At 53.7% G+C, this 13,817-nt stretch overlaps 1 protein-coding gene across 1 annotated transcript; it reads left to right on the top strand.

Moving 5' to 3' along the window:
- Nucleotides 1–441: 441 nt before the first annotated feature.
- Nucleotides 442–12,255, top strand: Tob2 (transducer of ERBB2, 2). Its single transcript, XM_042697979.1, has 2 exons — nt 442–959; nt 8,590–12,255. The coding sequence occupies exon 2, from the start codon at nt 8,687–8,689 to the stop codon at nt 9,707–9,709; it is 1,023 nt and encodes a 340-aa protein (XP_042553913.1). The 5' UTR covers nt 442–959; nt 8,590–8,686; the 3' UTR covers nt 9,710–12,255.
- Nucleotides 12,256–13,817: the final 1,562 nt, after the last annotated feature.

Below are 13,817 nucleotides of genomic sequence, written 5' to 3'. Positions count from 1 at the left end.
GCTGCAGGACAGCCGTACCGACAGACCTGGAGCCACGCGCGAAGGTGGCCTTGGAGGACGGTCCTGCCCCCCACGACATTCACCCACCCAATGCATCCAGGGCAAGTGCCCCTGCGCCCCGGGACGGTCCTGGGGCGCCCACTGCATCCCAGCATGGTCCCTGCCCCCACCAAGCTCGGGCCTCCTGGGGAAAGCACCCTACACGCTGAGGGGGGGGGGGGACAGCCTGGCAACACTGTGATGGGAAGAGGAGGGGGAAGCCTCGTTCCGAAGGTGGCTGCACGCACGGCAGGGTCGGGGGGCCGAATCTGGGCGTCCCTAAGGAAAGATGCAGGGCACACCCGGGTCCCCAAGGGCGGCCCCACACCCGGGCGCTAAGAGTTAAGCGGCCACAGGCAGGAAAGTAGTTCCGGCCCGGCGCCCGGCCCCGCCCCGGCAGGGCGGAGGGACGCATCACGCCGGGGCGGGGAAGCCGGATCCCTGCGCAGGGTTGCTAAGGGTGAAACTTTTCATTGACTTTGCTCACTTCGGGCCGGGGCGCGGGAAGGAGCGAGTCTCCGGCGGGACTGAGTGCGGTGGCACGGGCGACGCGTGGCCCGAAAAGCAGGACCTGCCCGTCGGCTACAACCCTTCCGTCCTCCGCTCCCCAACGCAAACCACTCTCGGTGTACCATCCCCGGGCCGACGCCGCCGGCCCCGTCCACCCGCCCGTCCTCGGCCCCGGGCCGCCAAACCCGACCTCCGGAAGGCTGAAAGAATTCAATAAAGAGTCCGAGTCACAGCCCTCTTCTGGCCCCCAACTCTCAACCACGAAGAGGACACCTCGAACCCCGGCTCTGCGGCACCCGGGCAGCCCCGGAGAGCCGTCGGCGTGCGCCCCGCGCTCAGGACCACCCTGGCCGGCCGGAGAAGCCGCCCCGTGGCCGGCACGCCGCCCCGCCGCCGTCGCGGACACCCGAGTGAGTGCGGGGACCTGTGGGGAGGGGGGGCACCCTGACACCCACCTGCTCGACCGCCTCCCACCCCGCCCGCTCCGGCTCCCCGGCTTGGGGGACCCTCCGCCGCCCGGTCAGCATTTGCCTCGAGCCCCCCCCCCACTTTTCCTCTGAGCGCCCCTCTCCGGTCCTGGGTACCCACATTTATCCCCGTTCTGCTCTCTCACTTCCAAGGGTGGCCTCTGGAGTGGGGTGCATTACCTCCCTTCCCTTCCCGAGGCCAGCTCTCCAGAATATTCGCTTGATTTATTTCCTTGTTATGCAAAGAAACCTAACTCCCACCGCCGTTAAATAAACCCGAGGAAGGAAAGAGGGTGTGGGGGGGATCCAGGCCTTGTTTTTCTGCTGCTTTTCCCGTCTGCAGCCGGGGAAGGGGTGGTGGTGGTGGTGGTGATTATGAATACGAGTTCTTTCTGGTCCGCTGGAGCCGGAGGGATGGAAGGGAGAGGGGGGTCCGATACCCCATGTTTGGTGATGGGACCCGTTAGTGGAACTGCCCTTTGGGATCCTGAGCTTGAATTCCTTTCAGCTTGAGCTCTTTATCCTCTAATGTGCTTTTGAGGGAAAACCGGGTGGAAAACAAAAACAGAAGTACCTCTAGAGCTATGCCAGTGAGTCGATTCATCTAGGTGAGGCATCTAGGAGAACTGGCACCCTACTCCTTAACTCCCCTCCAGAGGCTGGAGGGGACCCGAACCCTGGACCAGAATTCTGGGGAAGCAAAGGAGGGACAGCCTGCAGGCCCTCCCTTCCCCTGGGGACAACTTGGGGACCAGCAGGCAGGGTTTCTAGGGCCTGAACGGCATCTAACCTATATGCGTTTGTTTCTCCTTCCCCTCATCTTACTCTGAGTAGGTCCCTCATCTCCGATTTCCCAGAAAAACACCCCTATTGCTTTTTCGGGCTCCTGCCCCCATCTGTCTCTCGAGCATCGGTGAAAGCAGCTTGTGTGGGAGGAAGGATTAGGGAGGTTTAACACCCTGGAGGGGAGCTTTGCCCAGGACCTGGTGAGTCTCGTCGTGGGGTAGGCCTTGCCGTGGGAGGAGACTCGCACACAGAATCTTAAGTATTAGGAGATGCTCGGGTTTCAGATGTATACAGTTTTCCCTTCCCTGCCTGGAGACCTTTTTTTTCCCTTTTCCCCTACCTGGGTCTGGTTACCCAGACTTGGATTACAAGTGGGGTGAGGCTCGCCCCCTTGCCTCCCCACCCACAGCTCAACTGGGAATTTCTTTGGCCGAGAGGCCAAGAGAACGGGGTCTGATTCCTGCCCTGCCTTTCCTGGCTGCGGGGTGCTGGAGCCGAGCCATTGGGTGTTCCTGCAAGGCAAACCCGCGGCGCCCACCTCCAGCCGGCCCCCAGACGGCTCCTGGGGTTCAGCTAAAGCGAGGACGCGGCCTTGCCCCGCCCGCTCACCCCCTTCACCCGCAAAAAAACCCATTCGATGCACATCCCTAATGCAGCCAGCGTGGGAGGTCAGGACGAGACGCGGGGAAAGTCCGGGCCCTCGGGGAGCCCGGGCCGGGGGCAGGCGGAGAGCTGGAGGCGCCGGCGGCCAGCAAGGCCTTGTACGGCTCGCCGGCGGTGGGAGGGGGCGCCCGCCCGTCGCCCCACTGCGCATGTGCATCGGAAACTTTTCCTCCGCTCCGACCCTCGGCTGGGTCCCTCTGCCGGGCATGCGCAGTGCGCGGGAAAACGGAGCGTGTACCGAAAGTAGGTCACGCGCGGGGTGGGGGCGGGAAGGGAAGGGCTCCGGCTCCCGGGGTGCAGGGCCCCCCCGGGTGCAGAGCACAGTCGCCCGGATCTTGAGAAAGGCGGACACCACCACCACCACCATCACCGTTCCCCCCGGGCCCCCCGAGGCCTGCGCTGTGTTCGGGGGGAAATGGCGTGCGGGGTGCTGGAGGCTCGAGTCCTGGAAGCCGGCCGAGCACCAGCCTCGGCCTCCGGGACGGCCGGTCCAGCCTGCCGGGGACGCCCAGCCGCGGGCCTCGCCGCAACTGACTGGGCCCCTGCCCACGCTCCCCGGAATCCGGGCGTGCGGGCCCGCGGGGAGCCGGGGGCTGGAAGTGTCAGAGTGTGTGTAGGTCTGGGACCCAGAAGACTCCTTCGCCATTCATCTCCTTTCCCGGTTGACAACGCAGGCACCTTTTTTTCTTTTGCTTTTTCCTTTGAAATGGTGCCTTGCGTTTTGGTGATTGACGAGGCCGCCTTCGTGCCCTCCCCGCTTCTCCCCTCGCCCAGAACCCGGGTCCACTCCGCGGCCAAAGCAGAGCTCACTGGCCGGAAGTAAACGAGTGAAGACTGAAGCTTTCAATCAGCACCCGATTTGCTCTTGCAACTTTTTAACACATTGACAAGGAAGAAGCTTTGTTACTGTCCTCTTCTCTTCTCTTCTCTTCTCTTCTCTTCTCTTCTCTTCTCTTCTCTTCTCTTCTCTTCTCTTCTCTTCTCTCTCTTCTCTTCTTTCTTGCTGGAGCAGATCTGAAGAGTCCTCTGCAGCTGCTTAATAAGTCTGCTTACTAGATTTGTTATTTGCAGCCAGGTGCTGGTGGTTAACCCCTGTAACCCCAACTACTCAGGAGGCTGAGTTCTGAGGATCACACTCGGAAGCCAGTGTGTGGGCAGAAAAGCCCATGAGACTCAGAAAAAGCCAGAAGTGGCTCTGTGGCTCAAGTGGTCCACACCTTGAGTTTAAGCCCCAGGACTGGCACCCAAAAAAGGGAAGAAAAAAAAGATAGGAAAAAAAAAAGTTCTTTCTAACCTTTCTAAGCTTACCACTTCCATAAATATTTTCTATGTAAGCTTTAGACTTGTCACTTTCTAAAAAATGAACAAACTCATCTCAGTGGTCTCCCCTATCTTTAGCTGAAGACAAGACAGCACTAGCCACTAATCCTGTGTTCCATAAGCTTCTTGAAGTCAGAATTAGAGCTTGAGCTGATGGAGCAGAAAATCCCATCCTTGTTGTCTGGCGTTTTTGTAGTTTGCACCTCATAACCATGTGGCCTGGCCTGTTGTGCAGCTAAAGAAGCAAAGGTGGCATTCCGTTTCCTTATTTATGCAGCAGCGTCGCTGAAGTATAAACTGGTGTGCAGCTTTAGTTGCTTATACTGCAGAAAATGGCTCACTAGACAGGGCTGATGACAGTGGTTCTATTGTATTTGGGGGTGGGAGGGTTATTTCCCAAAGACTTTAGCCTACATTTAAAAGGCTCTCATTTTGAAGCTGTACTATTCAGAGGCTGTTAACTTAGAAGGAAAGTTATACAGCAAAGTATGAGGAGACCTGGGAAAATGTGGAAGCCTTTACTAACTGCCTTGGACTATTAAATGTCATATAGTGACTTGAAGTCTATTTTACTTGCCAGGCACCAGTGACTCACGCCTATATTCCTAGTTACTCAGGAGGCTGACATCTGAGAATCATGGTCCAAAGCCAGCCTGGGCAAGAATGTCTGTGAGACTCTTATCTCCAATAAACTACTCAGAAAAAAACTGGAAGTGGTGCTGTGGCTCAAGTAGCAGAGTACTAGTCTTGAGCAAAAGTACCTCAGGGACAGCGCCCAAGCCCAGAGTTCAAGCCTTGGGCCAAGGGAAAAAAAAAAAAGATGGGAGATGTATTTTATTTAACTAAATGCATGGATAAGGAGTAGAGTACCATCTATGAGTGAAAAAAGGCAAGTGAGAGTATGTGACCCTGAGTTCAAGCCCCAGTGCCCCAGCACACACACACACCAATTTTACTTCATTTTTATTCATTCTTTTTTTAATTTTTTTTTTATTTATTTTTTTGCTGGTCTTGGAGCTTGAACTTAGGGCATGATTTCTGTCCCTGAGCCTCTTTGTGCTCGAGTAGTATTCTACCACTTAAGCCACAGCACCACTTCTAGCTTTTTCTGAGTAGTTTATTAGAGATAAGAATCTCGGGGCTGGGAAGGTGGCTCAGTGGCAGAGTGCTTGCCTTGCATGCCTGAGGCCCTGGGTTCAATTTCTCAGAACCACATAAGCAAGAAGAAAAAAGCTGGAAGTGGCGCTGTGGCTCAAGTGGGAGGGTGCTGGCATTGAGATGAAGAGCTGAGGGACAGCGCCCAGTCCCAGAGTTCAGCCCCATGACTGACCAAAAAAAAAAAGTTGTGAAGGAGCTGGGAATGTGGCTTAGTGGTAACAAGTGCTTGCCTAGCATTGATTCCTCACTACCACATCAACAGAAAAAGCTAGGCTGGGTGCCATAGGTTCATGCCTGTTATCTACTACTCAGGAGGCTGAGATCTGAGGATTGTGGTTTGAAGCCAGCCCAGGCAGAAAAACCCATGAGATTCTTTTTTTTTTTTTTTTTTTTTTGGGGGGGGGGGTCTGGTTGTGGGGCCTGGGCGCTGTCCCTCAGCTCTTCAGCTCAAGGCTAGCGCTCTACCACTTGAGCCACAGCGCCACTTCCGGCTTTTTTCTTTTTGTTTATGTGGTGCCGAGGAATCGAACCCAGGGCCTCATGCATACAAGGCAAACGCTCTACCACTGAGCCACCTTCCCAGGCCCTGATCTGTTTTTTTTCTTTGTTTTTTGTCAGTGATGGGACTTAAACTCTGGGCCTGGGCACTGTCCCTCAGCTCTTCAGCTCAAGGTGAGCACTCACCACTTGAACCACAGCACCACTTCCAGTTTTTTTTTTTTTTGTTTTTTTGGTCAGTCATGGGTCTTGAAGTCTGGGTCTGAGTGCTGTCCCTCAGCTCAAGGCTAGTGCTCTACCACTTGAGCCACAATGCCACTTCCTGGTTTTCTGGTGGTTGATTGGAGATAATAGTTTCACGGAGTTTCCTGCCCGGCCTAGTTTTGAACTGCAATCCTCAGATCTCAGCCTCCTGAGTAGTAGGATTACAGGCATGAGCCATCGGCGCTGGGCTGATCTGCCTTAATCATGAATGGACATTTGAAGAAATTTGAAACCAAGTCTGTGTTAGAGCCTGGGATGAGAAGGGAATCAGGATTTCCTGAATACTGAGTGTCCGTGGCAGGTTTGGGGAGGGCCACAGTCACCACGCTTATGCCCACGGCTCCCTCTCTGCCTGGAATGACCCGGCCACTGTCTTATGCTACTCTACAGCATTAGATTGGCCCTGTGTACCTTCTCAGTCACGCTCACCTCAGGAATCATTGCCTAGAGTCAGTCCTAAAAGTACGGAACTGTGTTAGGGCAGGTCTTCAAAATCTTGGAGATCTCCAAGTTTGGAATTAGTATCTGTATAGTTTCTGCTGGAACCAGAAGAGGTTGTCATCAAAATCATGTCCTGAGCTGAGTAATTTCCAGAACAGAAGATGCCCTTGGGTCGATCAGCTCAGCAACATAACCTTGCCCAGAGACAGGTCTGGTTATGGAATGGACATGCTCTGGTCCTGCCTCCCCTCAGGCGTGGCCCTTTTCACTTCAGTTCCTCCCGATGGGCTGAGGATGGCTGGTTCACTGGCCCTGGGGACCTCACAGATCATCTTCCTGAAACAGGACACCTAAGGAGTAAACCTTTCTGACCTTAGCGAGGTCTGGCTGCGAGAGAATCCCAAAATAACCATCTCGGTGCTTATCCTGGACTGCCTCCTCTGCAGGGCAGTCCAAACCCTTGGTAAATCTGATCCTGTGATGAGGACAGGTGGTCAGACAGCCCTTGGGAGACCGGGTGGTGATGGGGTCCCCCGCTGGAGGCTAGTGGAAAATTTCTTCCCTCTGCCACCCTCATCACTTAGGAACCTCAGGGATTCCTATGGACCACATGACTGTTGCTCTTGATCTCACTGACCTGGACAACTCTGCTTCCAGTTCCTTTCCTCCACTTCCCTGGGCCAGCCCCCTGGTGGGTGATTTCCTTGTTGACCACTTCCCTGATTGTGGCAGATCTTACCGTTTTCCTGGTGATCATGGTCTTCTCCCCACTCTCAGAGGCTCTCTGGATGGAAGTGTTTAAGCTCTAGTCACACTACAGAACACCTTGATTTTTTGTTTCTCTATGCTGGCTCGGGGGCTAGGCGCTGTCCCCAGGCTTCTTTAGCTCAGGACTTGTGCTCTACCACTTGAACCACAGGCTCCTCTGCCAGCTTATTGGTAGGTGAGAGTCTCATGGACTTTCCAGCTTGGGCTGTCTTTGAACTTTGATCCTCAAATCTTGGCCTCCTAAGTTGCCAGAATTACAGACATGAGCCACCAGGCCTGGCTTGGAATTCTTAAGTCAGTTCTGTAAACCCACACTGAGTCCAAAGCCCACACACCCACGGGGCTTAGGATGACAGATGGATGTGAATGCAGCCCGGGCCCCAGTGGTGTTGGCAGTACTCCTTCCTGCTCGGTGACCTGTATCCCTGTCCATTTAAAGAGGACAGCTCAAGATTTTAAACTTACATCTTGGCCTGTGACAGTTTGGGGGCAGAACTTTACTGAGTCATTGTAGAGACAGTTGCGGCCTTCTTCAGCTGTAATTAGCGGCCTGGCTTTTTCTTTCTTTTGTAGTATCGTTCATGAAAACCTGAGATATAAAAGTGGCTGAAAATGGAATTTTTTTTTTCCTGTCAGTTGTGGGGCTTGAACTCAGGGCCTGAAAGTTGTCCCTGGGCGTTTTATGCACAAGGCTAGCACTCTACCACTTGAGCCATAGCCCCACTTCTAGTTTCCTGGTGGTTTATTGGAGATAAAAGAATCTCACAGATGTACAAGACGCTATGTGGAAAAATGAACTTTACAATTTAGGGTGGAGGTGGGGTGGGGAGACTAGTTGTGGAGGTGGGAGGGAAGAGATGGTAGGGGAAAAACAAAGGAGGAGGCAACAATGCTAGATAAGAAATGTACTCATTGCCTTGCTCATGTAATTGTAACCCCTCTGTACAGTATTTTCACAATAAGAAAAAGTTATTTAAAAAAACGAATCTCACAGACTTGATAGCTGGGACTGGCTTCTAACCACAATCCTCAGATCTCGGCCTTCTGAGTAGCTTGGATTACAGGCATGACCACAAGTGCCCAGTTGTACTTGTTTATCAAGTGTCTGCTAATGATCGAGTTCAGCATGAGACTTCCTCTCTGATGTTCGCCTTGTGTGACTGAAGGGGAGATACTGGTGCGGCAGAAATTGGCCTGGGATCTGAGCGATCCGCAGCAAGCGCTTTTCTGTCTTCATTTTTCTTTTTCTTTTATTTATTTATTTTGTAAGTCATGGGGCTTGAACTCTGGGCCTGGATACTATCCCTCAGCTCTTTAGCTCACTTGAGCCACAGCGCCACTTCCAGTTTTCTGAGTGGCTTATTGGAGATAAGAGTCTTAGGACCTTCCTGCCCCAGCTGGCTTTGAACCGCGATCCTCAGATCTCAGCCTCCTGAGTAGCTAGGATTGCAGGTGTGAGCCACCGATGCTCTGCTTCTGGCTTTTTTTGCTGGTTAATTAGAGATAAGTATCTTGGGGATTTGTTTGCCATGATCCTCAAACCTCAACCTCTTGAGTAGCAAGGATTACAGGCATGAACCACTGGTGCCTCTTGTTTTTCTGACTCACCGTCAATCACCACTACTTTCTTTTTGCCTGTGTATTCATGACGCCTTTCTACTTTCTCATTTCCCAGAACTCTTTGCAGCTCAAGGCTGCCCGCTTTGTATCTCCTGCCACTGACCTTGGCCCGTGCATGTGAGCTGAGCTGATCGCCCGCCTAGAAAAGGATCATGCAGCTGGAGATCAAAGTGGCTCTGAACTTCATCATCTCATATTTGTACAACAAGCTGCCCCGCCGCCGGGCAGACCTGTTTGGGGAGGAGCTAGAGCGGCTTTTGAAGAAGAAATATGAGGGCCACTGGTATCCTGACAAGCCATTGAAGGGTTCTGGCTTCCGCTGTGTCCACATAGGGGAGATGGTGGACCCTGTGGTGGAGCTGGCTGCCAAGCGAAGTGGCCTGGCAGTGGAGGATGTGCGGGCCAACGTGCCGGAGGAGCTGAGCGTCTGGATCGACCCTTTTGAGGTGTCCTACCAGATCGGGGAGAAGGGCACTGTGAAAGTTCTATACCTGGACGATAGCGAGGGCGGCGGGACCCCCGAGCTGGACAAGGAGATCAAGAGCAGCTTCAACCCTGATGCCCAGGTATTTGTACCCATCAGCAGCCAGAACAGCTCCCTGTCCAACTCCCCGTCTCCATCCTTCGGCCAGTCCCCCAGCCCCACCTTCATCCCCCGTTCCTCCCAGCCCATCACCTTCACCACCGCCTCCTTCGCTGCCACCAAATTTGGCTCCACCAAGATGAAGAAAGGTGGTGGGGCGTCGGGTGGGGGGGGTGTGGCCAGCAGCGGGGCCAGCGGCCAGCAGCCAGCACAGCAACAACCTCGTGTCGCCCGCTCGCCCACCACCAACCTGCAGAAGCACAAGAGCCTGTCTTTATCTATGCATTCACTGAACTTCATGGCGGCCAACGCGGCCCCACAGTCCCAGCTCTCACCCAATGCCAAGGAGTTTGTCTACAACGGTGGTGGCTCACCCAGCCTCTTCTTTGATGGGGCTGATGGCCAGGGCGGCGGGGCTGGCACCTGCAGTGGTGGCGGTAGCGGCGGCAGCTTCGACGTGGCCCAGGTGTTCGGAGGTGGCGCTAACAGCCTCTTCCTGGAGAAGACGCCCTTCGTGGAAGGCCTCAGCTACAACCTGAACAGCATGCAGTACCCCAGCCAGCCATTCCAGCCCGTGGTGCTGGCCAACTGACCGCCCCCCGCCTGTCAGGCCAGGAGCGCTCCAGACCAGGGAAAAGAGAAAGGAAAGGCCAAAAACACGAGGGCAAGAAAACGATCCAAGAAGAGGTTCCATCTTTTCCCTCTCGCTTCTAGAAGAAAGATCCGGGGCTCGGGCGAGGAGTGGGAAGGGCTCAGAGCACCGAATTGTGTTTAACTCCACCACTTGACATTTTCCTGCCTGCCTCTGATTTATTCGGTTGATTTGGGTTTTGTATTTTTCCTTTTTTTTCTTTTTTACACGTAGTTTTCCTTATACCATCGTTAATTAGTGGCTTCCTGTGCGAAGAATGGCCCAGCTGTGACTCGCAGCTCCCTCCCTCCCTCCCTCCTTCACACTCCTTTAAGGATGGTCGCATTCATGCATTCGTGCTCACCGGGAAGGAAGGGCAGCAGCTAGAGCCACACCTCTCCCCAGAGCAGGGGGAGAGGCTGGCCCTGTGTCACTCACTGCATGTCACCCGGCTGTCCTCAAAGCCATCCAACCTCAGCTGGCCACTGAACACCCTCCCCTGTGCAGCTAGTGTCCTGATGACTACAGGGAGGGTCGCACTGTGTCTCGTTGAAATGCTTTTCATCTCTGTCCTTTGGCCCCATCCCACCATACTCTCCTGGCCCCGGAGGTCCATCTATTGATCCATGCCAAGGGGGCGGGGTGGGGCGGGGCGGGGCGGGGCGGGGCAGAGCATGTGTATGTGTCTGTGTTTTCTCTCCCGTGCTAAAGGATTCCGAGCCATGTGGAGCTTCCCCTCTGGATGTGACTCTCCAAGGTGACCCCGAGGTTGGGGTGTCAGCCCTCTTGCAGGGGTGTCCACACCGCGAGGTGATGTGTGTCCGAGCCTGAGAGCCTCCCGGGAGGGGTTGCGGGGGGTCCCCCACACTGAGGGATCTGCACTTTGGTTTGTTGTTTTTTGACCAAAAAAAATTTTTTTTTTAAATGGTTTGCTCCAAGACGGGGAAAACCCCCCAACCTCCGACACCCACACGCCCCACGGCCCTGGCCCGGTCACGTGACTTGAGCCCCCGGCAGGCAGAGCAGGAGTTCCCAGTCAGTGCCGTGTGTGTGTGTGTGTGTGTGTGTGCGTGCGCGCGCGCGCGCGCGCGCGCGTGTGTATGTGTGTCCGTGTCCCGTGGCACTGAGCCTGGCGTGGAGGCGCTCGCGCACCTCTGTGCCCTGCTTAACAGCTGCTGAGTTGCTGTCCCATGCCATCCCCCCTCGGGGCTCGGACGCTGTGAGGCCCGGTCTCCTGGGAAGGCCAGGCTGGATGGCACAAGGCCCTGGGGTCACAGCGGTCCCCTTGCTCCCCCGCCTCTAGAAGGGAGGGTTTTCTCTGACCCAGGAGCAGCTCCAAACCACCATGCTTTGGCCTACGAGTACTTAGCACCAGGGACCCCAAGTGGAACTGCTGTGGCCGTGGAGAGGGCCCAGACAGACACTGCCAGCCTCTCCCTGCAGTGGACACCAGCACTACCTCCCCAGCGGGCGGAGCCTGCTCTGCGCCCAGCTCCATCTGTTCCTTCCACCTCAGGGGCCCGCCCGGGCCCGGCCACCCTCTCTTGTCCTTGGCTGACGCACAGGTGACAGGCCCCAGGCAGATGGCTTCTCTCTGGGACAGGTTGGGCGCTGCCTTATCCCCGCTTCCCAGTCCCCCCCCCGTACCCATGCACACCGGCCCCCCCTCCCCGCACCGGGCTGGGCGAGGTAGGGGGAAGGGGTCCAAGCCCCCTTTAAAAGAAGAAAAATGAGTGTTGAGGCCCGTGACTCCAGCGCTGGGCTTCCATGCCCAGCTCAGTCTGTCTTGTCTCAAATCCAGGCATTTTTGCTTCAACTTTATTTTTTTTAAAGGAAAAAGAAGAAAAAAACCACACAATTCTGCACTACAATGTACCTGGTTTCATAGGACTTTTTTTTTATTTTTTACATTTCTTGGTGTCCGTTTGTATTGATAATTTGCTACATTTGTAAAATGTAAGAGGTATATATAATATATGTATATTTCTAACGTAAGAACCGTACATTTTTTTCTTTTCAGGATTTTTTCTTAAAAAAAAGGAGATAAACTGATATTTTTTCAGGAAAAACAAACTTTAAAATAAAAAGAGAGGAGAATAAAACCTTTTTCTCCCCTTTTCCTATCCTCTGTCTCTGTCCTCCTTCCCCGGGAACCAGTCACACGGGGGATTATTTTGTAAAGAATGGAAAACTGTCTGTTCAGAAGGGTGGCCTTTCCGCAGCGCAGAGCACTCTGGATAGATTCTTCAGTCTTTGGGGATGGGAAGGGGATGTTGGGACAGCCGCAGAGGAGCTAGGGGTGCAGGGAAATGACCTGTTTTTCTTTAGTGAAGGAGGAATACAATCAGACGTTTTGTATTCAGAATGTTGTGCAATATTTTGGAATGGGACATTGGTGTGTTTAGAGATTTAGTTTAAAAAAAAAACACAAAAAGATTGATCAAATCTGTACAGTTTATATTGTTCCAGATTTTTTTAAGTTTGTATTAAAAGCATGATATATAATACCCTTCGGCTTCTTCCTGGTTTGTTTGGTTTCTGGGGTCTCTTTTGGTTATGGCTCCGTTAGTCAGCCTCAGTGACGGGACATTATTGACCATTCATGTGCCCACTACCTTGGTCCTTTTCCACTGGGGTACCTCTGGCTCATTTAGGTGTCACCTGTGATCCGGGCACCAGTGGCTCATGCCTGTAATCCTGGCTGCTGAGCGTGCTGAGGTCTGAGGATTGTAGTTCAAAGCGAGCCTAGGCAGAGAAATCCATGAGGCTCGTATCTTCAACTAACCTTCAAAAAGCAGAGCTGTGGCTGAAGTGATAGAGTGCTGGCCTTAAGCACAAAGGCCCCAGTACTGACACCACCACCGCCCCCCCCAAAAAAAAAAAAGTCACCTGCCTGCCCTCAATCTAACATTGACCCATCTGTACTGTCACTTGGCTTATAATGAGGAATGGATGGAAAAAAAGCCAGGGGCTGGGAAGGTGGCTCAGTGGTAGAGTGCTTGCCTTGCATGCATGAGGCCCTGGGTTCCATTCCTCAGCACCACATAAGCAGAAAAAAGCCGGAAGTGGCACTGTGGCTCAAGTGGTAGAGTGTGAGCTGAAGAGCTGAGGGACAGCGCCCAGGCCCAGGGTTCAGGCCCTACAACCGGACCAAAAAAAACCACCAAAGCCAGGTCCCAAATTCTCAGCCATTTTCTTGGGCCAGGCACTTCCAGCACTGCCTGAGCCAGGACTAAAAGCCATCCATTTTGCTGTCATTAGCTGATTTCCTTAAGATCTCAGCAACCCACCGCCCCTCCCAGAGCCATGTTTCTGTCCCTGAGCCAGTGCCATTAATGCTACCCAAGGACTGGCAAGAGTATTCTTGTTGACTCCAATTTCACAGAAACCTAGTCATGAAGGGGTCATAAGAGAATAGGCTCAAGTTAGATTATCCAGGAAGTGCTAAAGCTGGAAATCTGGTGTGTGTGTGTGTGTGTGTGTGTGTGTGTGTGTGTGTGTCTGGTGTGTGTCTGGTGTGTGTGTGTGTGTGTGTGTGTGTGTTGGAGCTTTGCCCAAGTCTGGTGCTCTACCACTTGAGCCATAGCTCCACAGCTGTTTGGTGGTTAATTGGAGATGAGTCAGCCAGGCTGGGCGCTAATGGCTCACACCTGTAATCCTAGTTGTCCAGGAGGCTGAGATCTGAGGATTGTGGTTCAAAGCCAGCTCGAGCAGGAAAGTCAGTGAGATTCATCTTCAATTAACCACCAGAAAACTGGAAGTGGTGCTGTAGCTCAAATGGTAGAGCACTCGCTGAAGAGCTAAGGGACAGTGTCCAGGCCCTGAGTTCAAGCCCACAACAGACCAAAAAAAAAAAAAGTCATAGCCAGGAGCCAGTGGCTCATGCTTGTAACCCTAGCTACTCAGGAGGCTGAGGTCTGAGGATGGTAATTCAAAGCCAATCCAGGCTCCAAAGTCCATGAGACTCTTATCTCCAATTAACTACCAGAAAGCCAGATGTGGGGGTGTAGTTCAAGAGTTCTATCCTTGCCGGGCGCCGATGGCTCACACCTGTAATCCTAGCTATTCA

Source organism: Dipodomys spectabilis, unplaced genomic scaffold, assembly GCF_019054845.1.
Source record: "Dipodomys spectabilis isolate Male_0828 unplaced genomic scaffold, ASM1905484v1 ptg000230l, whole genome shotgun sequence".
NCBI classification, from domain to species: domain Eukaryota; kingdom Metazoa; phylum Chordata; class Mammalia; order Rodentia; family Heteromyidae; genus Dipodomys; species Dipodomys spectabilis.
Note: the sequence above shows the minus strand (reverse complement) of the source record. Positions and strands in the feature narration are given on the sequence as shown.

Bases quoted from the DNA above. Each gene is read 5' to 3' on its own strand.
- Tob2 (XM_042697979.1), top strand. From the start codon at position 8,687: ATGCAGCTGGAGATCAAAGTGGCTCTGAACTTCATCATCTCATATTTG.